Source organism: Ochotona curzoniae, unplaced genomic scaffold, assembly GCF_017591425.1.
Source record: "Ochotona curzoniae isolate NIBS_2020 unplaced genomic scaffold, NIBS_Ocur_1.0 patch68, whole genome shotgun sequence".
Taxonomy (NCBI): Eukaryota; Metazoa; Chordata; class Mammalia; order Lagomorpha; family Ochotonidae; genus Ochotona; species Ochotona curzoniae.
This window is the reverse complement of record NW_024467048.1, coordinates 7,923-35,434: the sequence shown is the minus strand read 5'-3', so window position 1 is coordinate 35,434 and position 27,512 is coordinate 7,923. Positions and strand designations below refer to the sequence as shown.

The following is a 27,512-nucleotide window of genomic DNA, read 5'->3' as shown; positions in this document are numbered from 1 at the left end:
AGATGACAAGTAGAACAGCTGGGACGTGAACTGGTGACCCTGTATGTTTTTGGCAACACAGCCTCAAAAGGATTCTGGAGTTTCAATGTGATTGCTAATCATTCCAGTTATTTATTTTTTTTAAGGATTTGTTTTTATGGGGAAGGCATATCTGACCCAATCTGAAGCCAAGAGTTAGGAGCTTCCACCATGACTCGCACACAGGGGCAGGGTCGCACGGCTTTGGGCTGTCCTCTTCTCCCTTCCAGGCCTGTCAACAGGGAACTGGATCAGAAGTGGAGCAGCTGGCACACGAACCAGTACCCATATGGGATACTGGGGCTTACAATTGCAGGATTAGTCAATTGAGCAATCACACCAGCCCCAGTCATTCCATTTTAAAATCAGATAATGTCATATCAGAGAACGGGATTATATGTATGCTCATTATTCAACTGTACAATTTAAAAATATATAGACAAGATATATAAATAATATGTGTCAAACTAAATACAAGGTATGTGTGTATGAATATAAATAACAAATAAAATTGAGGTCAGCTGTAAGAATCCTGCCCTCTAGTGTTTGTGGAAAATATGCACTTACATCCAGAAATGTCAGAATATATTCTCCTCTGTCACCAGCAGAGTGAGTCCTTGTACAGAGAAACAATTTCATTCTGTATTGAAAAAGTGGACATTTTCAAACTTTTATTTTCTCATAAATCAGATGGACATATTTCATTACCATGCAGCCTCATACTTTTATAAAAATGTATGCATTAGGTTCCTTATTCTTTTATAATGTAAAATAAACAATGGTGTCATTGTAAATATTTTTCTTGACTGTGTAAAGGTAATTTTGAATTTTCATTGAAGAAAATATTTAAGAAATTTTTATTGAAAGTGTAGATTAACAGGAAAGAGAGGCTGCAACAAAGATCTTCCATTCACTGTTTCATTTTTCAAATGGCTATAAAGACTTTAGCTGAGCTGATCAGGAACCAGGAGCCAGGAGCTTCTTCCAGGTCTCTCGTGCAGGTGCAGGATCCCAATGCTTTGGGCCATAGTGCCATGCTTTCGCAGGCTACAAGCAGGAAGCTGAATGAGAAGTGGAGCAACTGAGACACGAGCTGGTGCCCACATGGAGTCCCAGCACTTGTAGGTGGAGGATTGACCAGTTGAGCTATATTGAAAAAAATTTTTTTAATTTATTTTTGATGATGCTTACTTAGTTGATCAGGGTGGGTGGATCAGGGGATAGTGGGCATGACCATTGTTTCCACATTTTCTTCTTCCTGTATCTGGGGGAGTAGAGGATACAATGGGAGAGACCACACCAGCTTCCCCAGTACCCAGTGTCATCCCAGGGTCCCTGTTGTGGAGCATGTTCTGAGGGAGAGAGGAAGTGACTTTGATAGTTCTGAGATGCTGTTGATATTGCCACTCCAAGAATGAGGAAATCCTTCCAAGGTCAGCGGCTGACACAGTCCAATTCAGTCTCCATTTGTCCCAAAGTTTGCTGTTAAGTTTCCTGGGATAGTTGATCAATTTGCTCTGCCTTCCTTCATCTGCAAACCAGTGGGTGCTGCGTCATTGAAAATTTTTAAGAAAATTAAAGGAGAAATTTGAAACAATTAGGAAAAATTACTACCAAAAATCTAATGTGTATATTTCCATTTTATACTTATTTTAGAACTGGGATCACAGTATTTACTGTATTTTCTAAAGAAGTTTTAAAACTTCGGGCCCAGTGCGCTAGCCTAGTAGCTAAAGTCTTTGCCTTGCATGCACTCGAACCCCATGTGGATGCCTGCTTGTGTCCTGGCTGCTCTACTTCTCATCCAGTTCCCTGCTTTGGCCTGGGAAAACGCTAGAGTACGGCCCAAAGCCTTGGGACCCTGCACCTGGGTGGGAGACCCAGAGGAGGCTCCTAACTGCTGGTTTGGGATCAGCTTAGCTCTGTCTGTTGCAGACACTTCAGGAGTGAACCAACGAATAGAAAATATTTCTCTCTGTATCTTCTGTCTGTATATATGCCTTTCCAATAAAATAAATATTTTTTAAAAGATAAATAGCTTTTTAAGGTGTATTTTCAGACTATGTATTTCAGCAGTTATATATTTTGGAAACATGGTTTCTTTTATGAACTTTGCTGAGTTAAAAAGCGTAAAACAATGGCATCTGTGCAAACTTTTATATTAAGCCTTTGTTTTCTGAGCATATTTGATCCAGTATACCTCTAAATTACACAGAAAGCAGTGTTGGATGTTACTGTCTGTTACAGTGTGAAAAGCAAGAGGCAGAGGTAAGCAGTAAACAGATTCTTTGGAGAACCTAGACACGTCCTATGTTTCGCTAGGTTGCAGTGTTATCCTGTCAACCTCTTTTTCTGTTCTGTCAACCTCTTCAGTTAATTTCTCATGAATTTGTCCCTCTAATTCATTGGATTTTGTCAGTGATGTTCGTGCAGGTGAATTTAAGAATGTATACATAGTAAGCATTTTAATTGTCTGCTTTAATTATGCGTTCCAGGAGTTGATGCATGTATGCATGTCACCAGCCCATGCAAACATACTGCACGCAGAGAACTCAGCGCTTCAGAGAATCTTGGGATTGGTCTGGAGCTGGGACAGTGGCAATACCAGAACTTTTAATCTTTATTCAGGGAAAAGTTAGGTGTGAATGGAAGATGTTCCTGTAAGCTGCATTTTTCCTAACAGTTCTATCTTTTCAGGTAATACTGTCTAGGTGCCTATTAAAGACTGTAGGTAAACCCAGTTTCTCCTATGACAGCTGTAAGGTATTGTTAATCTAGCCTCTGTTTTTATAATAGATCAGCTAAGTGCCAGATAAACTATTAGGTAAGGTGAAGTAACTTGCACATAACACAGCTGGTCCCGGACTTTGTGTTCATTGTTTTTGCTACACTAGGTAACTAACCTCGTCTGCATTATTAAATCAACAACAGGAATGTCAGTAATTGAACCATTCTAATGACAATTAACAGGAACTCCCAGCTTTTTTGTGGCAGCTTTTCTCTTGAGTTATCGCTAAATCCAGTTACTGTTCTTAACATCTCACTTTTTCTGTCTTCTTTTTCTTCATTGCTTTCTCCCAGTTATCAGAACTCTTTATTATTAGGTTTTGTCTCACATTTCACATTATCTGTACACTTGCCCCATCTTGTGGTAAAATGAAGTAGCTGCAGGGTTATAGACAACATGCTAAAAATAAAAGCTACATTATGATTATAAATCCCACCCAGGGTAGAAATGTTGATGTAGAAATAGATGTACTGATACTATAAAAATGACAGTGCAAGCAATGAATATAACAAAAAGCACAGTGTAGAAAACTTTCACTTTGTAGTCAAGACTCAAAATATTTAGTAAGAACATTAAACATTATGAAATTTTAAGATTTCTCCACTTTGTAATACTTTTTTATGTAGAGACAGAGATGAAGGGCCAGATGCTTAAACCAGTTAAGGATTTTCATCACTGAAATCAGTAGTAACAGTTTAAAGAGGCTTATTTGCTGACATGGAAAAATATGCCAAAAGATCAATTTTTTTCACCTCATTGGGGCCAGGATTGTGGTGTAGTAGCTAAAGCCATTACCTGGGATTCTGGTATCCCATATTGGGATTGTGTCCTGCATACCCCACTGACAAAGCTAGCTCCCTGCCCATAGCTTGGAAAAGCAACAGATGACAAGTTTTGGGCCCCTGCTACACACATGGGAGACCCAGATGAAGCTCCTGCAGCCATTTAGGGAGGGAATCAACAGATGGAATATAGCACTGTCTGTTTTTCCCTCTCTCTCTGCAACTCTGGCCTTTTCTTCTTTTTTTTTTTTTTAAGATTTATTTATTTGAAAGGCAAAATTATGGAAAGAGGGAGAAACAGAGTATTCCATCTGCTGTTTGACTCTCCAGATGACTGCAACAGCCACAGCTGGGTCATTGTGAAGCCAGGACCAAGGAGTGTCTTCCAGGTCTCCCAATGGGTATAGCACCCCAAGCACTTGGGCCCTTCTCTGCTTTCTCAAGGAGCTGGATGAGAAGTGCAGCAGTTAGGACCAGAACTGGTGTCCATATGTGATGCCAGCACTGCATACAACAACTTTATTGACTATGACATGGCACCCTCCTGAACTCTGACTTTCAAAATCTTTTTTTTAAGATTAATTCATTTTTATTTGAAAGGCAGATTTACAGAGAGAAGGAAAGGGAGAAATATCTTACATAGCTGATCCAAAACCAGAAGCCAGCAGCTTCTGGGTCTCCCATGCAGATGCAGGCTCCCAAGGACTTGGACAATCTTACGTTGCCTTCCCAGGCCATAGCAGGGAGCTGGATGGAAAGTGGAGCAGCCGGGACTCAAGCTGGTGCCCATAAGGGATTCCAGTGCTTGCAGGTAGAGAATTAGCTTGTTGAGTCATTGTGTCAGCCTCAAAATGAAAGAAATTTTCAAAAAGTTAGCAGCACATGTCCTTGTAACTGTTAAACATTTAAGTTGTATATATTTGCAAATAATCTGATGATTCAAAAATAAGGTGTTCTTCGTAAGTAAAATTGATTTATTCATTTCATATGCAGAATTATTTCATGTAATCTAAGTATTTAAAGGCCAAGCATCCCTATGTGTAGTAATTTTCCTGGTAAATTAGCTCAAGTAAGTTTGAACGAAGTTACTTCAGCAGGAAAGCTTTTTATGTCAATAAGATAGGACTGTTGTTTCAGATAGAGATACCCACAGAAGTTTATTTCTGAGGAGGAGAAAACAAACCAATATTTGTACTTAAAGTTAGGATTGGAGCTGGGCCCAATACAATGGCTCAGTGGCTAAAATCATCACCTTGCATGCACTGGGATCCCATATGAATGCCAGGTCATGTTCTGGCTTCTCCACTTCCCATCTAGCTCCCTGCTCATGTCCTAGGAAAGCAGTATAGGATGGCCCAAAGCCTTGGGACCCTGCACCTGCATGGGAAACCCAGAAGAAGTTCCGGGTTCCTGGCTTTGGATCAGCTCAGCTCTGGCCATTGTGGCCACTTGGTGAGTGAACTAGTGAACATGTTTCTCTCTGTCTTTCCTCTCTGTAAGTCTGCCGTACTAATAATAAAAACAAGTAACATTTGAAAATATAAAATAAAAGGGATCAGAGCTGGCATTGTAGCATAGTGGGTAAAGCTGCTGCCTGCAATGCCCATCTCTCCTATGTCCCAGCTTCACTTCTGATTTGCTCCCTGTTAAGCCCCTGGGAAAGCAGCAGTGCTTGGGCCTCTGCTTTCACGTGGAATACCTGGGTGAGGCGCCTGGCTTCTGCCTGTCCCAGCCCTGGCCATTGCAGCCGTTTGTGGGGTGAACTAGAGCTTGGAAGATCTTTCAGTCTCCTCTCTTTCTAACTCTGCCTTCAAATAAATAAAATTTTAAGGGTCCTAACGATGGGTTAACTCTTATAGAAATGAAATGGTAATGGAAATTTCAAATTTTAACCTTAGGCTAGCAATCAAGAATTGTCTAAGTAGGTTGTCTAGTGAAGTGACTATCCAAATCCAAAGCTTGGATTATTGGATCACTTACTGAGAAATAGACTTTAAAGGTTGTTCTGCTGATACGTGCTATAGTTATCTTAAAAACACAGTGTTGTAGATTTTGAAGAAATCGACATTTGGTGAGTTCTATGCTGATACTTCTCATCTTGAATCTTAAAACTGAAGATGGGTCTGAGAATAGAATCCTATATTTTGTTGTTTTCAGCAGCAGAAACACACATACACACATGTACCACACTACCCTGCTTCTTTCTGCTGCTTCCCTCCCGGCTTTCACTGAAGCTGGGAGATAGATTCAATCCAGGGCTAACGTGAGGGTGGCAGTATCCTTACCACTTGAGCTGTCATCTGCTTTTCAGTGTCTACTTTATTGGGAACTTGGAATTAGTAGTTGAAGTTAGAATTTGAGCCCTGAAATACCAGTGTGAGAATCGGGTTGTAGCCGCCTGTCCAAATGCTTGACTTCCAGAATTGTAAAGAATACTCCGGGAAAGCTGTTTGTCCCTGTAGCTCTCATTGGAATAGTTGGGCTTCTGATTCTACTTTGCTGTTAAGGCAGAGTATGAGAGGAAGTGGTGATGGCGTGGGTGATTGTGTTCCTGCCATCCATGTGAGAGACCTGGATGGAATTCCTAACTGCTGGCTTCAGCCTGATCCAGTCCCAGCTGTTAAGGCATGGAGAATGAATTAGGAGACAGGAGCTCTGCCTGCCTGCTATATTAAAAAAATAAATTATTTAAGGTAAAAAAATAGGAATTCTCCCAATCCTGAGTATAATTTGTGCTGAGTTCAGTGAACTTGGATGTGTTCACAGTAGGAATGTTTGTTAAAGAAGGCAACTTAAAATTTTCTAGATGGCTTATAAGAGACTTAACATTAATAATCAGCCCTCAGATTACCTACTTGATTTAAACTTGACCCACTTAAGTTACAGCATTTGTACTTCTGAATAAGAATAACAGCAACTTTTGAATAATAGTATTATTTACATTTCCTAGAATGAGGCAGATTGGAAAAAGTCAATATAATTTCACTCTTTTATGTTTTTAGAGAAGCTTATTATTTGGTATCTATTTGCTACCTATAATGTTTCACTTACGGCTTGATTTGAGGTTCATGGTGAACATGCAAGGAAATTTTACAGTTACCTGTTTTATGATTTCTGTGAACATACATATATCAAGAATGACAGCTTCTTTTCACAGACACCTGCTTCAGATGTAATGTATAGAATTAGATTGGCAACCCCTCGGATTGATGACCAGGCCGTTGTCTGCTGCCTTGTTGATACTGTCGGTCTTTTTGGACTGAATCACTCCAAGTTATCCCCTTCTTTTTCTTCCATCCAAGAAAGAAAGTTGGGAAGTGTTTAGACACTAAGTTTCATGAAACACATACTTAATTGTTACTAATTTATCACTACTTATATATATATATATAAATAGTTTCGCTAAATTGTGTGGCGAATCTGTAAAATTAGAAGTGAAGAAGAAAACGAGTTGATTGTTGTTTATATTGCTCTTTAGAACCAGTTTTGGTAACTTTTATAGACTAACTTGGGATCTGCTTTTTTACATGTTGCCTCATTGTTAATACATTGTGTATGTAATCAGATGCTGACATACTGAATTTTCTTGACATTGTTGTGTGATTATTGGGCAGTTGTTAATTGTTGCATCAGAGAATATTTGGCATGAATTTCCTGAGAAATTCAGAACTGAGGATTAATATTGCCATCTTAGACTTTTTTATTCAGGATTAATTTTCTTTGTAAATCACTTGGATTTTACTTGGATCCACTTTGTCTTTTTATCACATTTGGAATTATGAATATATGGAAAGGTGGCACCGGCATCCCACGTGGTGTATGTTCATGTACTGACTGCTCCACTTCCTGTCCACTCCCTGCTTATGGCCTAGGACAGCAGTAGATGATGGCTCAAGTCCTTGGTCACCTGCAACCATGTGGGAGATTCAGAAGAAGCTCCTGGCTCCCAGCTTTGAACTGGTCTATCTCTAGCCATTACCACTAACTGGGAAGTGAACCAATGAATGGAAGATCTCTGTCTCTTCTCTCTCTAACTCTTGACTTTCAAATAAAATAAATCTAAAAAGTAAAGCGAAAGCAGTGAAGGGTAGCCCAAAGCCTTGGGCCCTGCACCTGTGTGGGAGGTCCAGAAGAAGTACTAGCTCCTGGTTTCTGATTGTCCCAGCTCCAGCCTGTGCAGCCATTTGAGGAGTAGAGAAAGCAGTGGATGCTAGATCTGTTTCATCTTCTCTCTGAAAATCTGCCTTTGCAATGAAAATAAAAGAATCTTTAAAACAAACAAACAAAAAAAGAAACAAAGGTAGAGCAAATAAAAATAAAATGATAAAAGAATGTTATGAGTTCTTAGTTTGGGCTCTAATATAAGTTGTAATTCAAGAAAAGTGGTGATTTAGAATTTAAATTAGAAGTTTCTTTTCTGGTCCACTAGATTTAACATTGAGCACAATGAACTGACTGTACTATTTTATTCCGATTTTGGAGAGCTGCCTCCTTGTTCAATCAGATTCTTTGTGGTCATGTATTAATGCAGCAGATGTCAGATGGCTAATTGCAGTATGGGAGAAAAACTATTTACAAAGAGATAGATAAAGAACTTGGCCTTGATATTTGATAATCACGAAGTGATTATATAGAAACTGGGGCCATCAGTTGCAGTGCTGTCACTATTAATGAATACATCGACAACACTGCAGTGCTGCTTTTGAAGTGAAGGGTTAAAATACATGCATGCCTTATAAAATACATGTAACTGTTGCCAATGAAGACATGCAAAGCTATAACAAAATCACCTAAACAGTCAAATTAGCTATTCTTGCTTTTATTGTGTCATAGATTGATATAACTAATGAATGTTTGCTTTGTAACTGTTTGCCTACCTCTCTTCTGGAATTTGCAGTGTGCTCTGCATGGGTACTTGAAAAGGTACATGTGTCCATATGCATAGAGAAGCACTGTGAGAAATACCTGAGAGAGAGCACTAAGCAGTTTTGTACTTAGAGCACTCTGCATGTTCGACAACCTTTTGTGAATCATGAGAGGTAGTTGGTACATTTGAGAGGACTCTGAGGTCAAAAGAGAGAATTTCCAAAGGCAAACTACCCATATACTAGCCAAAGGACCTTTTAGTAATTTCCTCTTCCATGAACTGAGATTAAAAGCAATACTGTCTGCCTTCTTTCATAGGTAAAGAACTGTGAGCTTACTACTGTAAGCCACAGGTAAATCAGATGGTATAGCAGGCATGATGCCAAAACTTTTCTTTTCTTGGTATTTTTCAAGCTGAAAGCCTGACTGTGGCCTACATCAGTTGTTGATTTTCTGTTTTTAGATAATTGTCCACCCATTTTAAAAATTTATACAAATACATAGATAGATAGATACCACACGTTACAAATATGTCATTTTTTTTATGTATGTATTTAAGATGCCCAATATTTTTCTGTGATAATTCTTTTAATAGATAGCAGTGATTTCTAAACTTCACTTTTGGCAAAGTAAAATTTGTTAACACTATTTCATTTACTTCCTCTTTTGTTTAACGTTCTTTTTAACTCATGAAATTTTGGGGGTTTAGGAATTTCACATTTTTAACTTTTGTGCTATTTACACTGCCTTCATAGAGAATAAACATTGTGTCCAGTCAAGGTAGTATCCAGCATAGATGGTTGTCTTCCAAAAGGGTATCATGAAACCAGCTACATGAGTAACCATTAGACATCTTTGAGAGCCTTGCTGATTCTTACAAATTTTTGTGTCTCCCAAATACAATGCCTAAATAGTTATAAGTTTTGATTAATGGAAAGAGAACTGAGGAATTACAAAGTGAAGAATTTTAATGAAAATAAGTGAATGTATTTTTTTCTTAAAGAGAGACAACAAAGAAGTGAAATTGAACGTAGTCTAAAATTCAACCGTATATTATTTAATAACACTGATAAGATTCATTGGGATGTAAAACGTTAGCAGTTTCTAAAAGTAATTTTAAGATAAAAAGGTACAAAAGAAGTTAGATTTTTGTGTTTCATAAAGAAAGATAAAAGGAAGTATGTTATTAGAATTGTCTAGTGGTATCAGAAGAGAATTACTTCTGTGACCTACCCCCACCACACATGCTAAAATCCACAGTTGCTCACATCCTTTATATGAAATAATAAAACATTTGCATGTAACCATAAATAAGTATTTCATTTTTTAAAAGGGGGGGGGTCTTTATTGAATAGATACTTGGTAAAAAACATTTTTAGGAATCTCTTCTGTAGCCAAGCTTTCTTTTGTATGTTATTTAACTTATTTGTATTGAGAATTTTCTGTAGAAGGAAATTGAATGTGAAAGAGATCAACAATTTTGTCCTCAGTACCCTTTGTGAGTGACAAAGTTAGAACTCAGACCTTGTCTTACCTAATTATAGGGCTTGAACAATCTCAGCCACTAATAAGAACTATATAAAGTATTACGTATATTCTTTACTATTGGAAAGGAATTCTTTAGAATCAGAATAGAATAGTACCTTCTGTATAATTCATTTTCCAGAGTATGGAAGTAGCTCTGTTATAAATAATATGCTGTTGGTAAATATATTTCCTGTGTTTAACAGCATTTCTCCATGTATTTCCATTTTGATTTCTGAAGGATATTAAAGTGAAAAAGCAACTTTTCACTTCAGGAGAATATAATCCATATTTAAGAATCCTTTAAGAAACATTCTGCTGTTGCCACTGAGTTTTCTGCTTATTTTTATACTGATTTTATGTGGCCCATTTTGAATTAATAGGTTAACTTACATCATCCACCCATCTCCATTTTGTCAGTGGGCCTACTTGGTTGACTCTTTGGGACTAAAGTATTTATATAGTTTGTTCTGTACATCAGTTGAAAGATAGGTGGATGGTTCAAAAACCTATTTAAGTAAGCCAGAAGGAAAAAAAAAAAACTTTCTATACCTATATATCCTTTTGAATTGTTTTGACTTACATTTTGTTTGCTACCTCTAAAGTGCTCAGAGAAATTGAAAACTGGGAAGGACTGGTTCATCCAGACGAGTCTTGCTCCATTAACATGAAATTTTATGAAGTTTACTTCATCCCTAGTTTTGTCCTTTTCACTTGACATTATAATACTTCTTTTCACTGCTGATCCATTACCACATCTTTTAAAGTATGTATATATGTTTGTAATTATTTTAAAAAGAGAAAGGGGGATATCTGTGGTATCAGGAATGCAATTACTTGAACCTGCTGCTGTGTATCATGGTAGACATCTGGAATGCAGCTGTGACTAAAACCAAGACACACAGAAACAGAATGTAGGTGGCCCAAGTATGGTCTTAGAAGCCACTGTCCAATACTCCGCACCCTTTACTGTCTCTTTTTGGAAACCTTTGTCAAAAATAACATCATTATTCATTGCACTGCTCACTTAAATTTTATATTCAACAAGTGCATTTTTACCAAAGAGATGTTTTTAGAGAATTAATCTATGCAGTACTATAATGTTTGTGTATAGAGAGAATCTCAGCAAATTTGAAAGTATTTTGCTGTAAATTGGTATTACCTGTGATATCCATATATTCAAATAATATGAGGATACTTCTGAAAGTTCATAGAAATGGAATAAGGAAATAAAAATTTCTTTGGTTGCAAAAAATTTTGAAATTCACATTTATGAAAGGGTTCTCAAGAAGTTCATTAAAATATGAATTACAAAGAACACTGTAGATTGAGAAATTTTTTGGCAACCATGTAAACTTAATTTGGTTTTTCCACAAAACTTTAAGTTATTGTAATTATATTAAGAATTCTGAAAGTAATCATGCCATCTTCAAATATTCTTTGAAGTACTTTTATAAGTTTTGAAGTAGGTACCGACATTGTGTCATAGCAAATCCACTCATGTCCTACATGGATGTCATTACTGTCTAGCCGCTCTACTTCCAAAGCAGCTCCCTGCTAATGGCCTTGGAAAAAGAAGTGGAAGATGGCTCAAGTGTTTAGGCCGTTGTTACTTATATGAGAGACTAGTATAATTTCTGATTCCATCCTAGCCCAGCCTTGGACATTGAAGCCATCTGGTAGTGAGGTAGCAGATAGATTATTTCTGTTTCTCCGTTTACCCCTGTGTCTGTGGCTCTGAATTCCAAATAAATGAATCCTTAAAGAAAATTTTTAATAACTTGCAAAGACTTTAAAATTAAACATTTCCAACTTTTTTTGCAACAAATAAATGTGCTTTTTAATGATTATTTTTATTTGAAAGGCAGATTTTGAGAGAGACACAAAGGAGAGACAGAAGGAGAGGTATTCCTTTCAATGTTTCATTCCACTAATGGCTGCACTGGCCAAAGCTGTTCTGAAGCTGGGAGCCAGGAGCTTCTTCTAGGTCTCACACAGTAGTGCAAAGTCCAAAGATGTTGGGCCATCCTCTGCTACTTTTCCAGGCCTTAAGCAAGAAGATGGATCAGAATTAGAGCAGCCGGGACACGAACCGGGGTCCACGTGGGATGCCTGCATTGCAGGATGATGGTAGCATTACTATACCACCACACCAGCTTCAACACAATAAGCTGTTTTCCCTCTAATCCTCCCCTCCCCGCCACCATTTATTTATTTTTATTGAAAAGGCAGATTTACGGAGCAAAGGAGAGAAAGAAAAGATCTGCTGGTTCACTCACTCCCCAAATGGACACACAGCAGCTGGGGCTGAGCCAATACGAAGCCAGGACTCCTTCAGGTCTTCCACATGAGTGCAGGGTCTCAAAGTTTTTGACCATCATCCAGTGCTTTCCCAGGCTAGAAGCAGAGAACTAGATGGCAAGTGGAGCAGCCAGGTCACAAACCTACAGCCATATGAGATCCTAGCGCATGCATGACGAGGATTTAGCCACTCTGAACCATCATGCAGAGCCTAAAACAAGCTTTTAATTTTGATTTTTCTACAAGCTTTTGATGTCCTTTCAAGATTTTAGCGACAATTATAAAACTAATCATTTTCAAATATTCTTTAGAGTCCTTATGAATTTTGTAGTAAATGGAAGGTTTTCATTATATTGTGGAGACCATGAGAGTTACTTTTTCTTGTTTATATTTGGTTTTTACCTCCTTAAGTAGTGCATTCTAAATTAGAAAGCTATATGATATGAGAAGAAAAACCGAATAATATTGAGAGTGTGAGGTGTTCATCTGCCCACTGTGGTGGGTTTGACAGTGTTTTTAAGTGTAAAGATATACAGAGAGGAGGAAAGAGAAGAAGATCTTCTTTCCATTGATTCACTCCCCAAGTGGCTGCAATGACCGGAACTGAGCTGATCAGGAGCCAAGAGACTCTTCTGGGTCTCCCATGCGGGTGCAGGGTCCCAAGGCTTTGGGCCATCCTCCACTGCTTTCCCAGGCCACAAAAAAGGAACTGGATGGAAGTGGGGCTGCTGAGATTTGAACCGTCCTCCATATGGGATATGGGTGGGTGCGAGGACTTTAACCACTAGACTTCCGTGCCAGGCCTGACAGTGTTTTAATACCTGCTGCTGTCATTTAGATAGCACTTGTCTGATCATGTTTCCTGTTAGGCTTTATCATGTAGGATTAAGAAACTCTAGTCATTTTGCTTCATTGATCTAAAATTACTAACAGGAAGATGCTGTCCTAACTATACTTATTATAGGATTAGATAACTTCCTTTTTGTTAACTTTGCCTTCATGAAATCTTAGAAGAACAAATGAGCAAAAGTTGTATATATTCTACTCAGTCTCAAACTCCTCTGCCCATATGTTGTATTACCACTTGCCTGCCAGTGTGTGCCTGCTTTAAATAAGGAAACAGAAGGTCACAATCTGGCACAGACTCCGTGATGAGACTGTGAATCTAACTGCACAATAGATAGTTTGGATTAGTAGGTTTGTTTTTAGTTTATGGAAGAGCAATAATAGTCAATATACATATACAAATTTAAGAAGAACTTGTAATGTATCTATGGCTTCTGTGCCTCATATTGCAAGTGAACTTATCAAGCTGAGAGCCTATAAATACCATAGTTACAAATTGTTGCTTCAATTAATGTAAAAAAAATCAATTTCATTTATTGCTCCGACCAGCAGAGCCAGTAACGTGGACAGGGAGAGGGTCTGGGGATGAAGCACCGACAGGAGACCAGTGATGGTAGAAGTCTCTGCGAAGTCTCTCTTTATTGCTCCTTCACCTCTCCTTATATACTCTTCCCCACACATCCTCATTTAGCAGCATATTGGATACAGATGAGTCCAATTAGTCTAGGTGTTTTTATCCACAAGCCCTGCTCCTGTTCCTGCCCAGGCTAATGAGCACTAATCAGTTTCTTAGCCCACAACAGTTTATTCTGTTAGTAATATTACATAGAACTTGTGAAATAAAATAAAACCAGAATAATGAGAAGAAACTGCCTAAGATCACTCAATCTTTTTACTTCACACAGATACGAGACCTCTTTTGAGAACAAATCTTTTGTATACGAAAAATCATAATTCTTAGGAAAGAAGGAAAAAGGGATCTGTAAAGAAATAATTGTCATTTTATTCCCTCTGACTTATAAATGCCTTACTGGTAATGCATAGTATCATATCATTCCCATTTCCATCCCCATTACCCAAAACGTAAGTTTGTTGGGGTCATTGTAGTCTATTCCGGTATCTTTTTGTGCAAATGTGATTTTTTTTAAAGATTTGTTTTATTTTTGTTGCTAAGTCAGATACACAGAGAGGAGGACAGACAGAGCGGAAGATCTTCCCTCATTGATTCACTCCCCAATTGGCTGCAACAACCTGAGCTATACTGATCTGAAGCCAGGATCGGGAGCTTCATCCAGGTCTCCCACATGGGTGCAGGGTTCAAAAGCTTTGGCCTGTCCTTGACTGCTTTTCAAGGCACAAGAAGGGAATTGGATGGGAAGTGTGGCTGCTGGGATTAGACTGGCACCCACATGGGATCCCTGCACATGCAAAGTGAGGACTTCAGCCACTTGCAGTCGTGCTGGACCCATATATGTAATCTTTTTGTTATTTAAATTTCCTGGAAATTTCTTTGTTCTTTTTGTACATTTACTATATTAACTTAGTATCCAAGTGCTTATTTCAAGAAATTGACACTTTTACGATTCTGAATATTCCAAAATTGTAGTAGATACTTTCTTTTATTAATGAATTATTTTAATATCCTTCAGTAAAGAAATTTCCTTTCATTGAGATATAATCCACCTGCCCTAAAATTCACTATTTTTAAATGTACAATTGGTAGTTTTTAGTATTTGACTTTTTGGTGCAATCATCAGTATTGTCTAATTCCAGAATATTTCTCACTCCAGCAATCACTTTGTATGGAATCATACAAACTTTTTATTTTTGATGATGCTTACATGGTTGATCAGGGTGGGAAGGATCGAGGGTTAGGGAAAGTGGGTGAGATCATTGTTTCCACGTTTTCTTTTTCTTCTTCCTATATCTGGGGAAAGGTTGAGATAAGGAGAGAAGCCGCACCCAGCCTCCCAGCCACCCCAGTACCCAGGGATGGGGAACAGCCACCCGATATCAACCCAGGGTCCCCAATGTGGAACATGTTTTAAGGGTTCTGCTTAACTTTTGATAGTTCTGAACTGCTGTCACTCTTGCCAATCCAAGGATGAGAAAATCTTTCCAGTATCTATTGGCTGACATAGTTGATCTTAGATTCTCCATTTTCCCAGATATTTGCTGTCATAGTTTTGTTGGGGTAGTTGTCCAATTTGTTCTGCCATCCTTCTTCTGTGGTGGTGCCAGATGTCTTCTCTAGTCCCCAATGGACTTCCGTAACTCTGTGTGCATTTTGGGCCTCCCATCCACTGCTCTGTCTTTTCCACTGAGGAGACCTAGTTCTGACACATGCACTCTATGGTCAGACCACCAATCCTGGGTGAGAACCCTCATGTCTGCACACACCCTTACTGTGCCATCCCTCAGAACCCCTGCAAGACCACATACCAAGTCTCCACAAGCATACCACCAGCAGCCTGTGGGCTTTGCCCAGCGTCATTGGTGTCCTGGGCCCCACCAGATCTCCCTCCCCCAGATCTCAACAGACCCAGTACCTACTGTGCAGCCAGGCCTAAGAACCCAGGCCAGGTGACTTGAATCCATGGATTTCCACCTCCATGGCTCACCCACCCAGCATCCACCATGCAGGTGAGACTAAGAACCCAGACCAGGAAGCCTGGGCCTAGGGACTCCACTCTCCCCAGGGCTTACTTACCCACTTGGCACCTACCACACAGGCAAGCCTAAGGGCCCAGATCAGGAGACCTGGACCTCACTGGAACCCTGCCTCTAAGGTTCATGGACCCATCACCTACCCACACACATGCACACACATATCTTTAGGAAAAAAAAATAGGCTAGATGACTATCCTCGTACACTGGTATGGTTAATACAGACTAGGCATTATCAGGCCCAGGATGCCCGCCAGCTATTAGCTGCTCTTCTCCCAGCAGTGTAACACTTGCTTAGGTACAGTGCAACCTAGGCTGTTGCTCACAACTGGAGTTGTTTTCGTTTTAAATTATGAGCAGTCTAACATGTGTACAATGTATCTCAGCGTTTTGATTTTCATTACTTACAGCTAATGAGGTTGGGCATTGTCAACTTTCCATGTTTTTGTTGGCTTTTGGTATTGCTCATTGGTGAACTGTCTATCCAAATCCTTTGACTTCTTTTGAACTAGATTTTTGGGCTTTTTATATTTTAATTATTGACATACACTGGATACTTGTAGATACTTTTGAGATACAGGACTTGAAAATATTTTCTTTCATTTTGTATGTTGTCTTCACTTAATGTCCTTTGAAGCACGAAAGATTTTATTTTTTGCCCAATTTCTGTTTTGTTTTTCTTTATTTGCTGTCATATTTAAAAATCTATTATTAGGTCAATGAATTGATGATTTAGTAAATTTCCTTTTAAAAGTTAGGTAGTTTTAGTTATTACATGTAAGTCTTTGGTCCATTTTCACTTATTTGGTTTGTTTGTATATATTAAATGAAATTTAAATGATTTGTGTGCATCCAGTTTCCCTAGCACCATTTGTTGAAAAGATTGTTCTTTCCACATCAGGTGTTTTCCTGTGGAAAGCTTAACTGGCCATTTATTTCTGGATTCTCATTGTATTCCATTGGTCTATATGTCCTTATGCCATTCTACACTGTTGGCTGGAACTTACAGTAAGATTTGAAATAAAAAGAACAGAGCTAAAGGATGTATATTTTCTTACGTTTCATTTGACTATATGAAGTCTTTCACATTACATCTGAATTTCAGAATTTAGTTGTCATCTGAAAAAGAAGGTAGCTGGAATTTTAGGGAGTTATGTTGAATCTACAGATAAATTTCAGGAGTACTGCATCATAACAATAAGTTTTCCAAACCATGGACATATGCCATTTTTACTGAGAGCTTTTCCAATAAAGTTCTATCATTATTTCCACATGATTCTTGCACATTATTAATTGTACCCCTAAGATTTTATAGTGTTACTTTGCCTTTATAAGTCATATTGTGTAGAATTTTTTTAATTGGGAATTTATGAAGAACTATAATAAGCAGCATCATGTTTTTACCAGAAAACCTCAGTGAGTTTTTTCCTCAGCTTAAAATAGAACTAAAAAGCCGGGAACTGGTTGCACAGAGGCTTATTTATGATGTGACCAGGTGAGCCAGAAAGAGGGAGGGAGACACACCAAAAGTTTGAGGAAGGATCTTGGGGCTATTAAGCCTTGATGGGCAGTAACTTACAGGTAAAAGGTTCCCCATAGCTCTTCCCTTCAACAATTAGGAAATGGGTGGGCATTGCTTGGGATACCCACTTGAAGGTGTGGCCAAGATTTCAGCAGGTTTGGACTGTCTCAATGTGATATTGGTTCAGGGGTGCATAAAAAGACCAGAACAATTAGATAGAAAGTCCAAAAATAAACCAACATATATACATATGTGTCTTAGGACAAAGGCCTCACAGCAATTTAGAATAGAAGAAAATAAATTATCTTTTCAATAAAATATGGTAGAGCAAATACATACAAGGAATAAAAATGAGCTGTAGCCTCTACCTTACACAAGTACATAGAAATTAAGATGGCTTGTACACAAATGTCAAAGGAAGACATTAAAGCCTCCTTAAGAAAAAGAATGTCATTTTACCTTGGAGTAGTCAAAGGCTTATTGAAAAGGCCACAAAAAAGTACTAACCTTTGTAAGAAAAGACTGATAAATTGGACTTTGATATTCAGAGTAAGAATTTTGGTTCATCTGAAGTTCATATTAACATAGCAAAAAGATGCATGGTAAGTCAAGAGGGTATGCTGATAACACATCTTTCTGACAATATTTAACTCTTGAGTATGTAAAAAGTTCTTTACATACCAGTAAAAACATAAATGTAAGACTTGGGCAGAACAGGAATTTCATTAAAGGAAATAAGCAGTAAGTACATAAGTCCAAGCAAACAAGTATTAAACTAAGAGAGCATTTTGTATGCACACTAAAATGAATAAATTTTGTAAGACTGATAATACCAATTGTTAGTTTGGATGTGGATAAACTGTAAACGAGAACTTTTATACATTGCTGGTGGAAGTTTAAATTAGGATAATTATCTTGGAAGAAATGTTTGGTCCTTTCAACCAAAACCAAATTTATATCTACCTTATAACCCAGCCCACCATTCACCAAAGACATGTTCATAATGAATATCTTTATGGCATCCCTAAAAAAAAACCCACCTGTCATAGAAAAGATAAATTTTGGCATATTAACCTGCAATAAAAAGGAACAAACTTAACACCAATGTGTAACATGAATATATATTGTGAAATGTCACACAAATACAGCTTCAAGAGCAGATGAAACTAGTCATGGTGACAGCAGTCACAGTAATCTCAAAGTTGGGAGTTTCTGGGGTGCTGTCTTGATGACCAAGGTTGGTCCATCATAAAGATTCATTTATCTGTAAGCCTAGTAGACATTTGCAGTTTGTTGGTGTGCTTTGACTTAAAGTGCATGTATAGATAAAGTAGGCCAAACAGACATTAAATCTAGCCGAAGGCAGTATGTTCACTATAATCAAGTCCACTTAAAACATGTCCTTCCAGAAATAAGTGGATGGCTTTAATAAAGGGGGACATGGTACCTTTTATCTTTGTTAATAAGAACTCATGGATCACAGATTAGAGCCACAAGCCACAAGAAACCTGCCAAGGGTTGTCTGGGACTCCCTGAAAAAAGGAAAAACCACGTTGGAAACTTCAAAGAGAAGCTTTAAAAGCCAGTGATTCTTCAAAATTTTATTTGCCTAACATTAGTGTAGACAGCTGCTGTAGTGCCAGCAGGAATATGGTGCGTTTGAGATAGTAAAGATGAAGAACTACTGTTGTGGAGCATTTCTTCACTGCCATTAAATGCATTGATCGGCCTGCTTATTAGTAAGGTTATTCAGTATCTGAGCAGTAAATCTAAATTGAATTCCTTTATACCAGTATTGTAGCTATCAGTTTAGTAAACTGTACTTGAAGGTTTTTTGTGTTTTCGCGTGTTTGGCTGGATTGCTGGAGAGGGGGATGTCAAAAATAGTAAAACAAAAAAATTAACTCTAGAAACTTTCCTGATTAATTTTGTGAATATTAAAGATTTTTGTGTTATTACTATATTGTTTCTATAATGAATGATAACGCTGATAATTCAGTTTTATGACTAGGTTTCTGGTTTCTAAACAGTGTATTTCAGGAATTTCATTTTTAAAATCAGCAAAGCAGCACTGTAACTATTTTCATTTTGCCCCATAGTAGGTAACAGGTTGATTAATCCTTTATGGCACGTAAGGATTATAAACAAGCCTGAGTTTTGAGACACCAGCGAGTGGAGAGTAAATAATTTCCATGGACCGTAACAGGAGCCATCAAGAAATATCAGAATCTTCTGTAGCCTCAGATGAATACAAAGGGGTTGTTCTTTGAGAATTGAAGTGTCTTTACTCTAGGCCACGGATCTTGTGGGACTAGGGTTGTCATCATAAGGTAGTGTCTGAATGTTAACTCAGATCTGAGTACTTCCTGACTTTGGCCTCCTCTGCAAAAGACAATGAGCATGATGACCCTCCCAGTCTAGTGCCCCTATACTTCATACTTCAGGAAGCTTTTATTTCTGGTAGGGCACCTTCTTATACCTATATAATATGGATTGTTCCAGTGGAGAGAAAATTAAATTGTTAGCCAATCCCGAAAGGACAAACATCATATGTTCTCCGATATAATGCAACCTTCATGCAAAATACAAGATCAATAGATATATACGTAAATTTATCTAGAGGAACTGTATAATGGAGGCAAGTATACTGTGAAGTGGAGATACATTGCAGTATGCATCTCTGCTTTTATAAAGAGATGGACTCCCAGTAAAACTGTTTAATATATCTTGCCACCACAGTGCTGGTCCTTATCCCATTCTCTATTCCTGCACTGTCAGAATACACTTAGAAGAATGATGGACTTGTTACTGTTGTAGAGGGACTCTATCATTACAATATAGGGGAAAACAGTGGGGAGGGGGAAGGTGTGGAAAGGGAAATCCCTGAGTCTATGGAACTGTATTATCAAGAATAAAAATGATAAATAAATAAATGAAACAAAATGGCAAGGGAATACCTGTGCACATGAAGTTCTTAAGCTAATCATTACTCACTGTAACCCTAAGAGCTGTCTTTGCTAATACTGAACAGTTCATTGAAAACTATAGTTAACTGCTAGGTTGAGAACTGAAGTAAAGATCTGATTCACAAACATATGCTCAAAGAAGTAATTTCATGTACCAAATATAACATATTTGAAATAATTTGTTTTAAGTTAAATCTAAATGAAACCATTGGAAAATAAAGTGCTAATTAAAGAAAATGTGTACTTTAACAAGATTTATAGCTTTGAATTGGGTTATGACTATGTGTTACTGAATATGAATTGCTGTAAAAAGATCTAACTCACCATTTTCACTAAATAGTGAAACAATTGTATTTGTTAGGGCAGTTTTTGAGAAAGCTTAAGACAGGTCCACTATTAATCTTGTAGGTCTCCTGTGTCTTTTCTTAATTTAACATTAATGTGTAAACATTGGTGAATGTTTCCAATTCATATAATTTTCAATAAAAGCGATTGGTGTTTCTGTCAAAACAAATTTAATTTTCTTTTTTGATGTGTTTTTCCTTAGGAAACTGACTGGACACTCCTTCCACATGGGCTACAGCATGGCAATTTTGAATGGCATTGTAGCTGCTCTTACTGTAGCCTGGTGCCTCCTGTAAAACCCACACTGGAGCAATACTGTTGGCAAAATGTGATCTTGATTGTTTTGTAATATTAGGAGAAAACATCATTGCCCTCTCAGAAGACCAGGAAACCTGATGTTCATTTTGTAGGTCACCTGCGTGTCGTCATCAGCATTATGGGACAACTTGTCAAGCACCTTTCTACAGGCTAGGCCTTGGGATATCTGAATATTAATTTTCAAGAACTTTCTTTAAAAAGTATAAGATGTTTTACCTCATCTTTTTACTTTTGTATGTGTTCTGATAAGTTGTAGAAAATATTTTAATGGAAACGAATGTAAAAACTTGAATACAAGATCACTGCCTACTTTTTCATGTTTATAGCACATTTTATGCTAAGAAATACTGGTTTTGCTAGGTAATTGAGATACAATTGTTTCTTATGTGCACATTACATTAGGAGAGCAAACAGTTCCTATTTTACCAACATTTTATAGAACTTACTTTTAAGTAAGAATATATAATCAAAGGTGTGTGCATATTTTTATGATAGTTATGTGTATATTTTTTAGCATATTTTCCTATCACATATTAAATTTATGTTTGTAAAATTACATTTGGACAGTTGTAAACATTATTTCCTAGCTGGTATAAGCTAATACTAGCTAGTGTAGCTATCTTGCTTTTTAAAAAGCTTTTTAAAAAACCAAAACTAAATTTTAAATTAATTTATTTTTTTAAACAATGACTGATAAAGATGTCACTAAAATGCTGATAAATTTGAGGGTGCTTACTATTTCAACTTCTAAAATTCTAACTATTATCTTGATGTATATAATTATTTCCACAGAATTAATATGATTTCATTTTCAATAAATGGGAACCTAAAAATTTTGAATGTAGAAATGCTTGAACTATGTTTTTAATCTCAGAAATTTAGTTACTAAAGTGGAAAAGATATTTTGGTATTCTGTTTATTTATGTACAATAAACCTTACAATGTATAAATAATACTGTGTATACTATAGTGTCAGTAGTTTTTCTGTTTCATATTTAAGTATTCTAGAGTTGTGATGTTAGGTTTTGTTTTCACAGTAGTTTAGCCTTAGTAGTTCCCTTTCCTTACTAACATCCTTAAGCCTTTAGAAAGTCATCTCAATTTTGGAAAGATGTGTAGTTTTCAGAAATGTCTTCCCTGGGTATGGAAAAGTACATTTGTAAATCATTGAGTGATGAAACTGCTGATTCAGGCTCTACAGAAAAAGAATATGTACAGTGTGTTCTCCTGAATGCTGATCTGATGAATATTGTTACTCAGAAAGAAAATTTTTAAAAGTAAAAATTTTTGCTATTTAAAAATTTTTAATTGTTCCATTTTAAATTGTCTGTTTCTCCAAAAAAAGAGGGACAGAGAATATAAGTTTCCCGTGAACTTTTTAAGCTCCTTTGTATGTATGTATATGTCTAAGTATCAATCCAGTGACATTCCAGTGGTTCCTGAAGCCCAGTGGGATTCTGCCAGTTAAGACATTTGGTTATGTGGCTGACAGTTCCTGTTTAAGCCTCTGCTCTTCATACTGGCTGTTGTCATTTGCAACAGTGGTCAAGAAGAGCTTACTTAGCAGCTAGACTCCATCTCTTTAAAGAAACAGACTCAGATGACCTCTGAATTTGCAACTTCATGTTCCATGCAAGGACCATTAAGGGTACATAGTATGCACCTGTACCTGTGACTCATAATAAATCTCAGTGACTTCAAAACAGGTTTTGGTTAAACCAAAATTAGTTGTTGACCTTGGTGTTTCATCATGGAAGTTTGGGGTTTTTTGTTTTGATTTTGAGGATTTCTTTTTCTTTTTCTTTTTTGGTACAAAAAGCAAGATTTATTAAAGGTGTAAACTTGCTGTGCAGTATCAGGAAGGGAGACTTTAAGAGAAGGAAGGCCTTTCACCAAGAATTGTTCATGTCCCCAAATTCAGCTCTACTGATTCACTCCCCAAATGGTTATAACAGCTGGAGCTGAGCCTTTCACCAAGAATTGTTCATGTCCCCAAATTCAGCTCTACTGATTCACTCCCCAAATGGTTATAACAGCTGGAGCTGAGCCTGTCAGGAGCCAGGAGTTTCTTCCAGGTCTCCCATGTGAGTGTAAGGTCCCAAGGCTTTGAGTCATTTTCCACTGGTTTCCCAGTCCACGAGCAGAGTACTGGAAGGGAAGGTGAGCAGTGGGAACACAAACCAGCACCCAAATGGAATTCCAGCTCTTGAAGATAGAGGATTAGCTAATTGAGCCATTTTACCTGGCCCCAGGCTAATTCTTAGTTTGATAATTTTTATAACTTCAAGTATTTTAAACAAGATATAAGGCAGTTTGAAATCAAGCAAAGACTTTCATAAAGAAGACAGTGGCCATCATTGTGGGTGGGTTAAGCCACCACATGTAATATCATCATCCAATATGGGCAGGTTCAAATGGGCATCATTTCAAGTCCTGACTGTTCCACTTCACATCCAGCTCACTGCTATCTGGGAAAGCAACCACAGGTGACTTGAATGTTCAGGTCTTTGCCACTGAAGCACTCCCAACCTGCCATCCTGATACTTAATGATCCTGTGAAGCTTTGCCTTGAGAGGTTACTGATGTTCACAGAATGGGTTGCCCTGCAGGTCTGATTTTGCAGTCTGTTTAATAGGGCCTTGTTAGGAACATTTCTAGTTCAGAAATCCCACATGTTGGATCTGTTGGAAGAGACCTGTCTCTATTTCTCAACCTTTCTTACATTGGCAACTGAGTTATTTACATTAGAGATACATAACTCCTATTTTATACTATATTTTTTTTAAAAAAAAGGATCTATTTTATTTGAAAGGCAGAATAAGAGACAGGTCTTCCATCACTGATTCACTCCCCAAATCGCTGCAACAGCCAGAGCAGCTGTTGGGGGCCAAGAGCTTTCTCTGGGTTTCTCTGAGAGCTGAAGCTGGACCAGGATCTTTCTCGGGGTTTGCCATATGGGTGCAGGGACTCAAGGACTTGAGCCATCCTTGGCTGCACTCCTGGGCCACAAGAAGGGAGCTGAATTGGAAGTGGAGCAGCTGGGACATGAACCAGTGCCACAATGGGATACATGTACTGCAGGTGGGTGATTAGCTTGCCATGCCACTGTACTAGCCCCTATATCATATTTCTTTTGCCAACAATATGAATTTGTAGATTCCCCCAAGGAGATTTTTCCTTTGCTGCCACACCACCTCATTTTTGGCCAGAAATAAGAAAACACAAAACCCTATAGAAATCAAGTTTCAATTGTTTCCAACATCATTTAATCATAACAAACTCTTACACAGAATGAAGATAGGCAGTGAGACATGAGGAAGTAACATGGCATGTAGTCCGGAAACTCCTTTCTTTATGACTGTCTTTGAATACTCTACCTGGATGATGGTATCCAGAAGATGTAGGTGAGTCTCTCACATGGGAGACCCAGAAGAAGCTCTTGGCAGCTTCTGAGAGGCTCAGCTCCAGCCGTTGCAGCCATTTGGGGAGTAAGCCATTGAGTGAAAGATGTTATTGTCTCTCCTTCCCTGTGTATATCTGCTCTGCCTTTCCAGTAAAATAAGTCTCTTAAAAAGTGATCAGAGGCCCACGGTGATGCAGCTGGCTAATTCTCCACCCCAAGATGCTGCTGTCCCATGTGGGAGCCAGTTCCTGACCTGGCTACTCCACTTCCCTTTCATCTCCCTGCTTGTGGCCAGGGAAAGCAGTAGAGGATGGCCCATAGGGACACTGCACCTACATGGCTCCAGATGATCTCGGCTCTGGCCGTTGAAACCATTTGGGGAGTGAATCTGCATTGGAAGACCTTCTCGCTGGTTCTCTTTCTCTGTCCAATAAAAATAAATAAATCTTTAAAAATGTCACAGGGACCTTCCTTATGGTAGCAGGTTAGCTACCTGTTGTGTTAGCATCCCATTTAAGTGCTTGTTTAGGTCTTGGAACTCTAAGATAATCCTGTAACCTGTTCTGAGCAATATTCTTTTTTAACCAGGAGAGCAGCTGAGATTCAAATCAGCACCCATAAGTGATGCTGATGTCACAGTCAGTCGGTTTATGCACTGTGGGACAACATTGTCCCTGGTAGAAACCCATTTCTATTTTGAGAGCATTCCTTGTTATGCTTTTGTAGAGGGCAAGTCTCCACATTGCATTACAGAAGGTTAAGAGATTATTTTCTTAGTCCAATTTTGTATGTAGCTTTGATGCCACCAACTGTATGTTCTTATCAAGTCTGAATTGTCCGTGAATGTCACAATAACTGACAAAGGGTGGAATGTGTTCTTAGTTGCACAGTTCATTGGTAGGTGATAATGGTAGTTGCTAACAGTCTGGTAGCAACTGGGCCCACCAAATTTTAACCAGGCTATTCTGAAACAGAACTATAAATTCTGCTATCAAGCTTTCTTTAAATTTGTCATTTTATTTTACTGCTTCTCTGGTCTTTTCAATTCTCTGTTGCTCCAGAATGTAACAATAAAATGATCTTAAGCTAAACAGGCTTACATTCTAAAGTTTAAACTCAAGAGCCAAACATTTATCATATCTTGACTCTTCACTGCTTATCTCCAAAGCTTCTGAAGAAACTAGACCAGAATGATTCTGCATGAACTCATTTATCATGCCACTAATCAAAAAGACATCATGTGCTACACAGACTTATTTTATAATGACTAATCTTGAAGATTCCTTTGGATTCCTTTTCTATACTGACCTTTCCTAGGCTGAAATGTGTGGAACAGGTGCCCAGTAATTGTGTATGCCATGTATTAAATGCCTAATCTGAGCATAGAATTATAAAATCATATAATAAATTTAGAAAAGAGGTTCTGTATTTTATAATCCAGTAAATATGTAGACAATAAGAAATCATTACAAACACATTAGGAAATATAATGCCTGTTTGTAACAATACCAAATTCAAAAATACAAAATTTTTAAATAAAACATTCTTGAAGTTCTCTTAGATTTGATCATTTTTAGTGCCACTGAACTAAGTAGATAAGTGGCATGATGAAGGGACAATCAGAATGTAATTTATTCATAGATTCACAATTTAATATTTCAGAACGAGCCTCTACAGTAGAGTAGTTTTAAGTATTGGGTCCCTGGGTTAAGAGAACTAAATTATATAAAATTACAGGTTACTTGTATGGATAAGGAAGTATTCAGCAACACGAGGAGACTCCTTGAATGTCAGTGCTTAAAATGGCAATATTCTGTTGTCATCCTTGCACAGAAGTCACACTAATATTTCCATCATTCCAATCTTACTATATGTGCTGCCCAAGCAAGCATTTATGGCAACTGTTACAGTGAGATAATTAACACTGTGCACAACAAAACATCAAAATCTACAGATGACATTGATACTGGAATTTGAGAAATCCTTACACCCTTGGAAACAACACAAGTCGGTAGAAAGTTGACAGGGCTTTTACAGTGAATAAAAGCTTGTAACCTTAGGAGGAAAAAAAAATAGTGTGTAGATATATGTGTGTATGTATATATTTATACATACAAAGAGAATCACCGGAAAAGACTTTGAGGGACAGGAGTTGGGTGCAATAAAACAATACCAGCAGTGGCCACAACCCACACTGAGTGACTCTAGTTCTGATTCTGCTTCCGGTTTATAGTTTAGCAGCTCAAGTTCTTAGTCCCTCTCACCCATGTGGCAGACCTGGGAGGAGTTCCAGGCTCTTAGCGGCAGCATACCTGTGAACCGGTAGATGGAAGAGCTTTCTCTATCACTTTGTATTTCAAGTAAATAAATAAGTAAAACTCAACAATTTGCTTTTTAAAAGGTACAGAGTATACATGCATACTTTTAAAGTTACGGTCTCTACTCCTCAAGAGATAAAATTTTAATTCCAATTCATACTGCGAAGATGAACCAAAATTAAGCGTCAGCCCGTGGTGTAAGAAGTTTAAACTCAAGAGTTATGTACCTTGGGTTTCAGGGGGATAAGAAGGGGCGGGGGCGGGGGGCGGGCAGGGACCTAGCACGGTGGCCTAGAAGCTAAAGTCCTCACCTTGAATGTGCCATGGTTCCCAGATGGGCACCGTTCTAATCCTGGCAGCTCCACTTGCCATCCAGTTTCCTGCTTGTGGCCTGGAAAAGAAATCGAGGATGGCCCAAAGCCTTGGGACCCTGCACCCACTTGGGAGACCTGGAAGAGCTCCGGGCTCCTGGCTTCAGATTGGCACAGTACCGGCCGTTGCGGTCACTTGGGGAGTGAATCAATGGTCGGAAGATCTTTCTCTCTGTCTCTCCTCTCTGTATATCTGACTTTCCAATAAAAATAAAATAAATCTTTTTTTTAAAAAGGTGGCAGGGGTAGGGGGAAAGAGAGGGAAAGTCTCTAGTGTTTTATTAAGCCATAAAGGAAATGAACTGAAAATCTGCTTGTGCACATTTCCTAAATATGTGAGTAACAGAGTTTCCTAGAGCTCTTTTTATTTTTGCTTTTCTTCTTCTTCTTCTTCTTTTTTTCCTATTCTTAGAGCTGTTACATGGTAATGTCTTAGCAGAAAAAAAATTCCTAGGTGCATGACAAATTCAGGAAATC

The 27,512-nt window shown here is 38.0% G+C and overlaps 1 protein-coding gene across 1 annotated transcript in view; it reads left to right on the top strand.

Moving 5' to 3' along the window:
* LOC121168161 (ADP-ribosylation factor-like protein 6-interacting protein 6) overlaps window positions 1-22,246 on the top strand; it is a 34,468-nt gene extending 12,222 nt beyond the window's left edge. The window contains exon 4 of the mRNA XM_040997996.1: window positions 20,828-22,246. Within this exon, the coding sequence (XP_040853930.1) occupies window positions 20,828-20,921 (94 nt within the window). The 3' untranslated portion in view covers window positions 20,922-22,246. The remainder of the gene's footprint in view (window positions 1-20,827) is intronic.
* The last annotated feature ends 5,266 nt before the right edge of the window (window positions 22,247-27,512 follow it).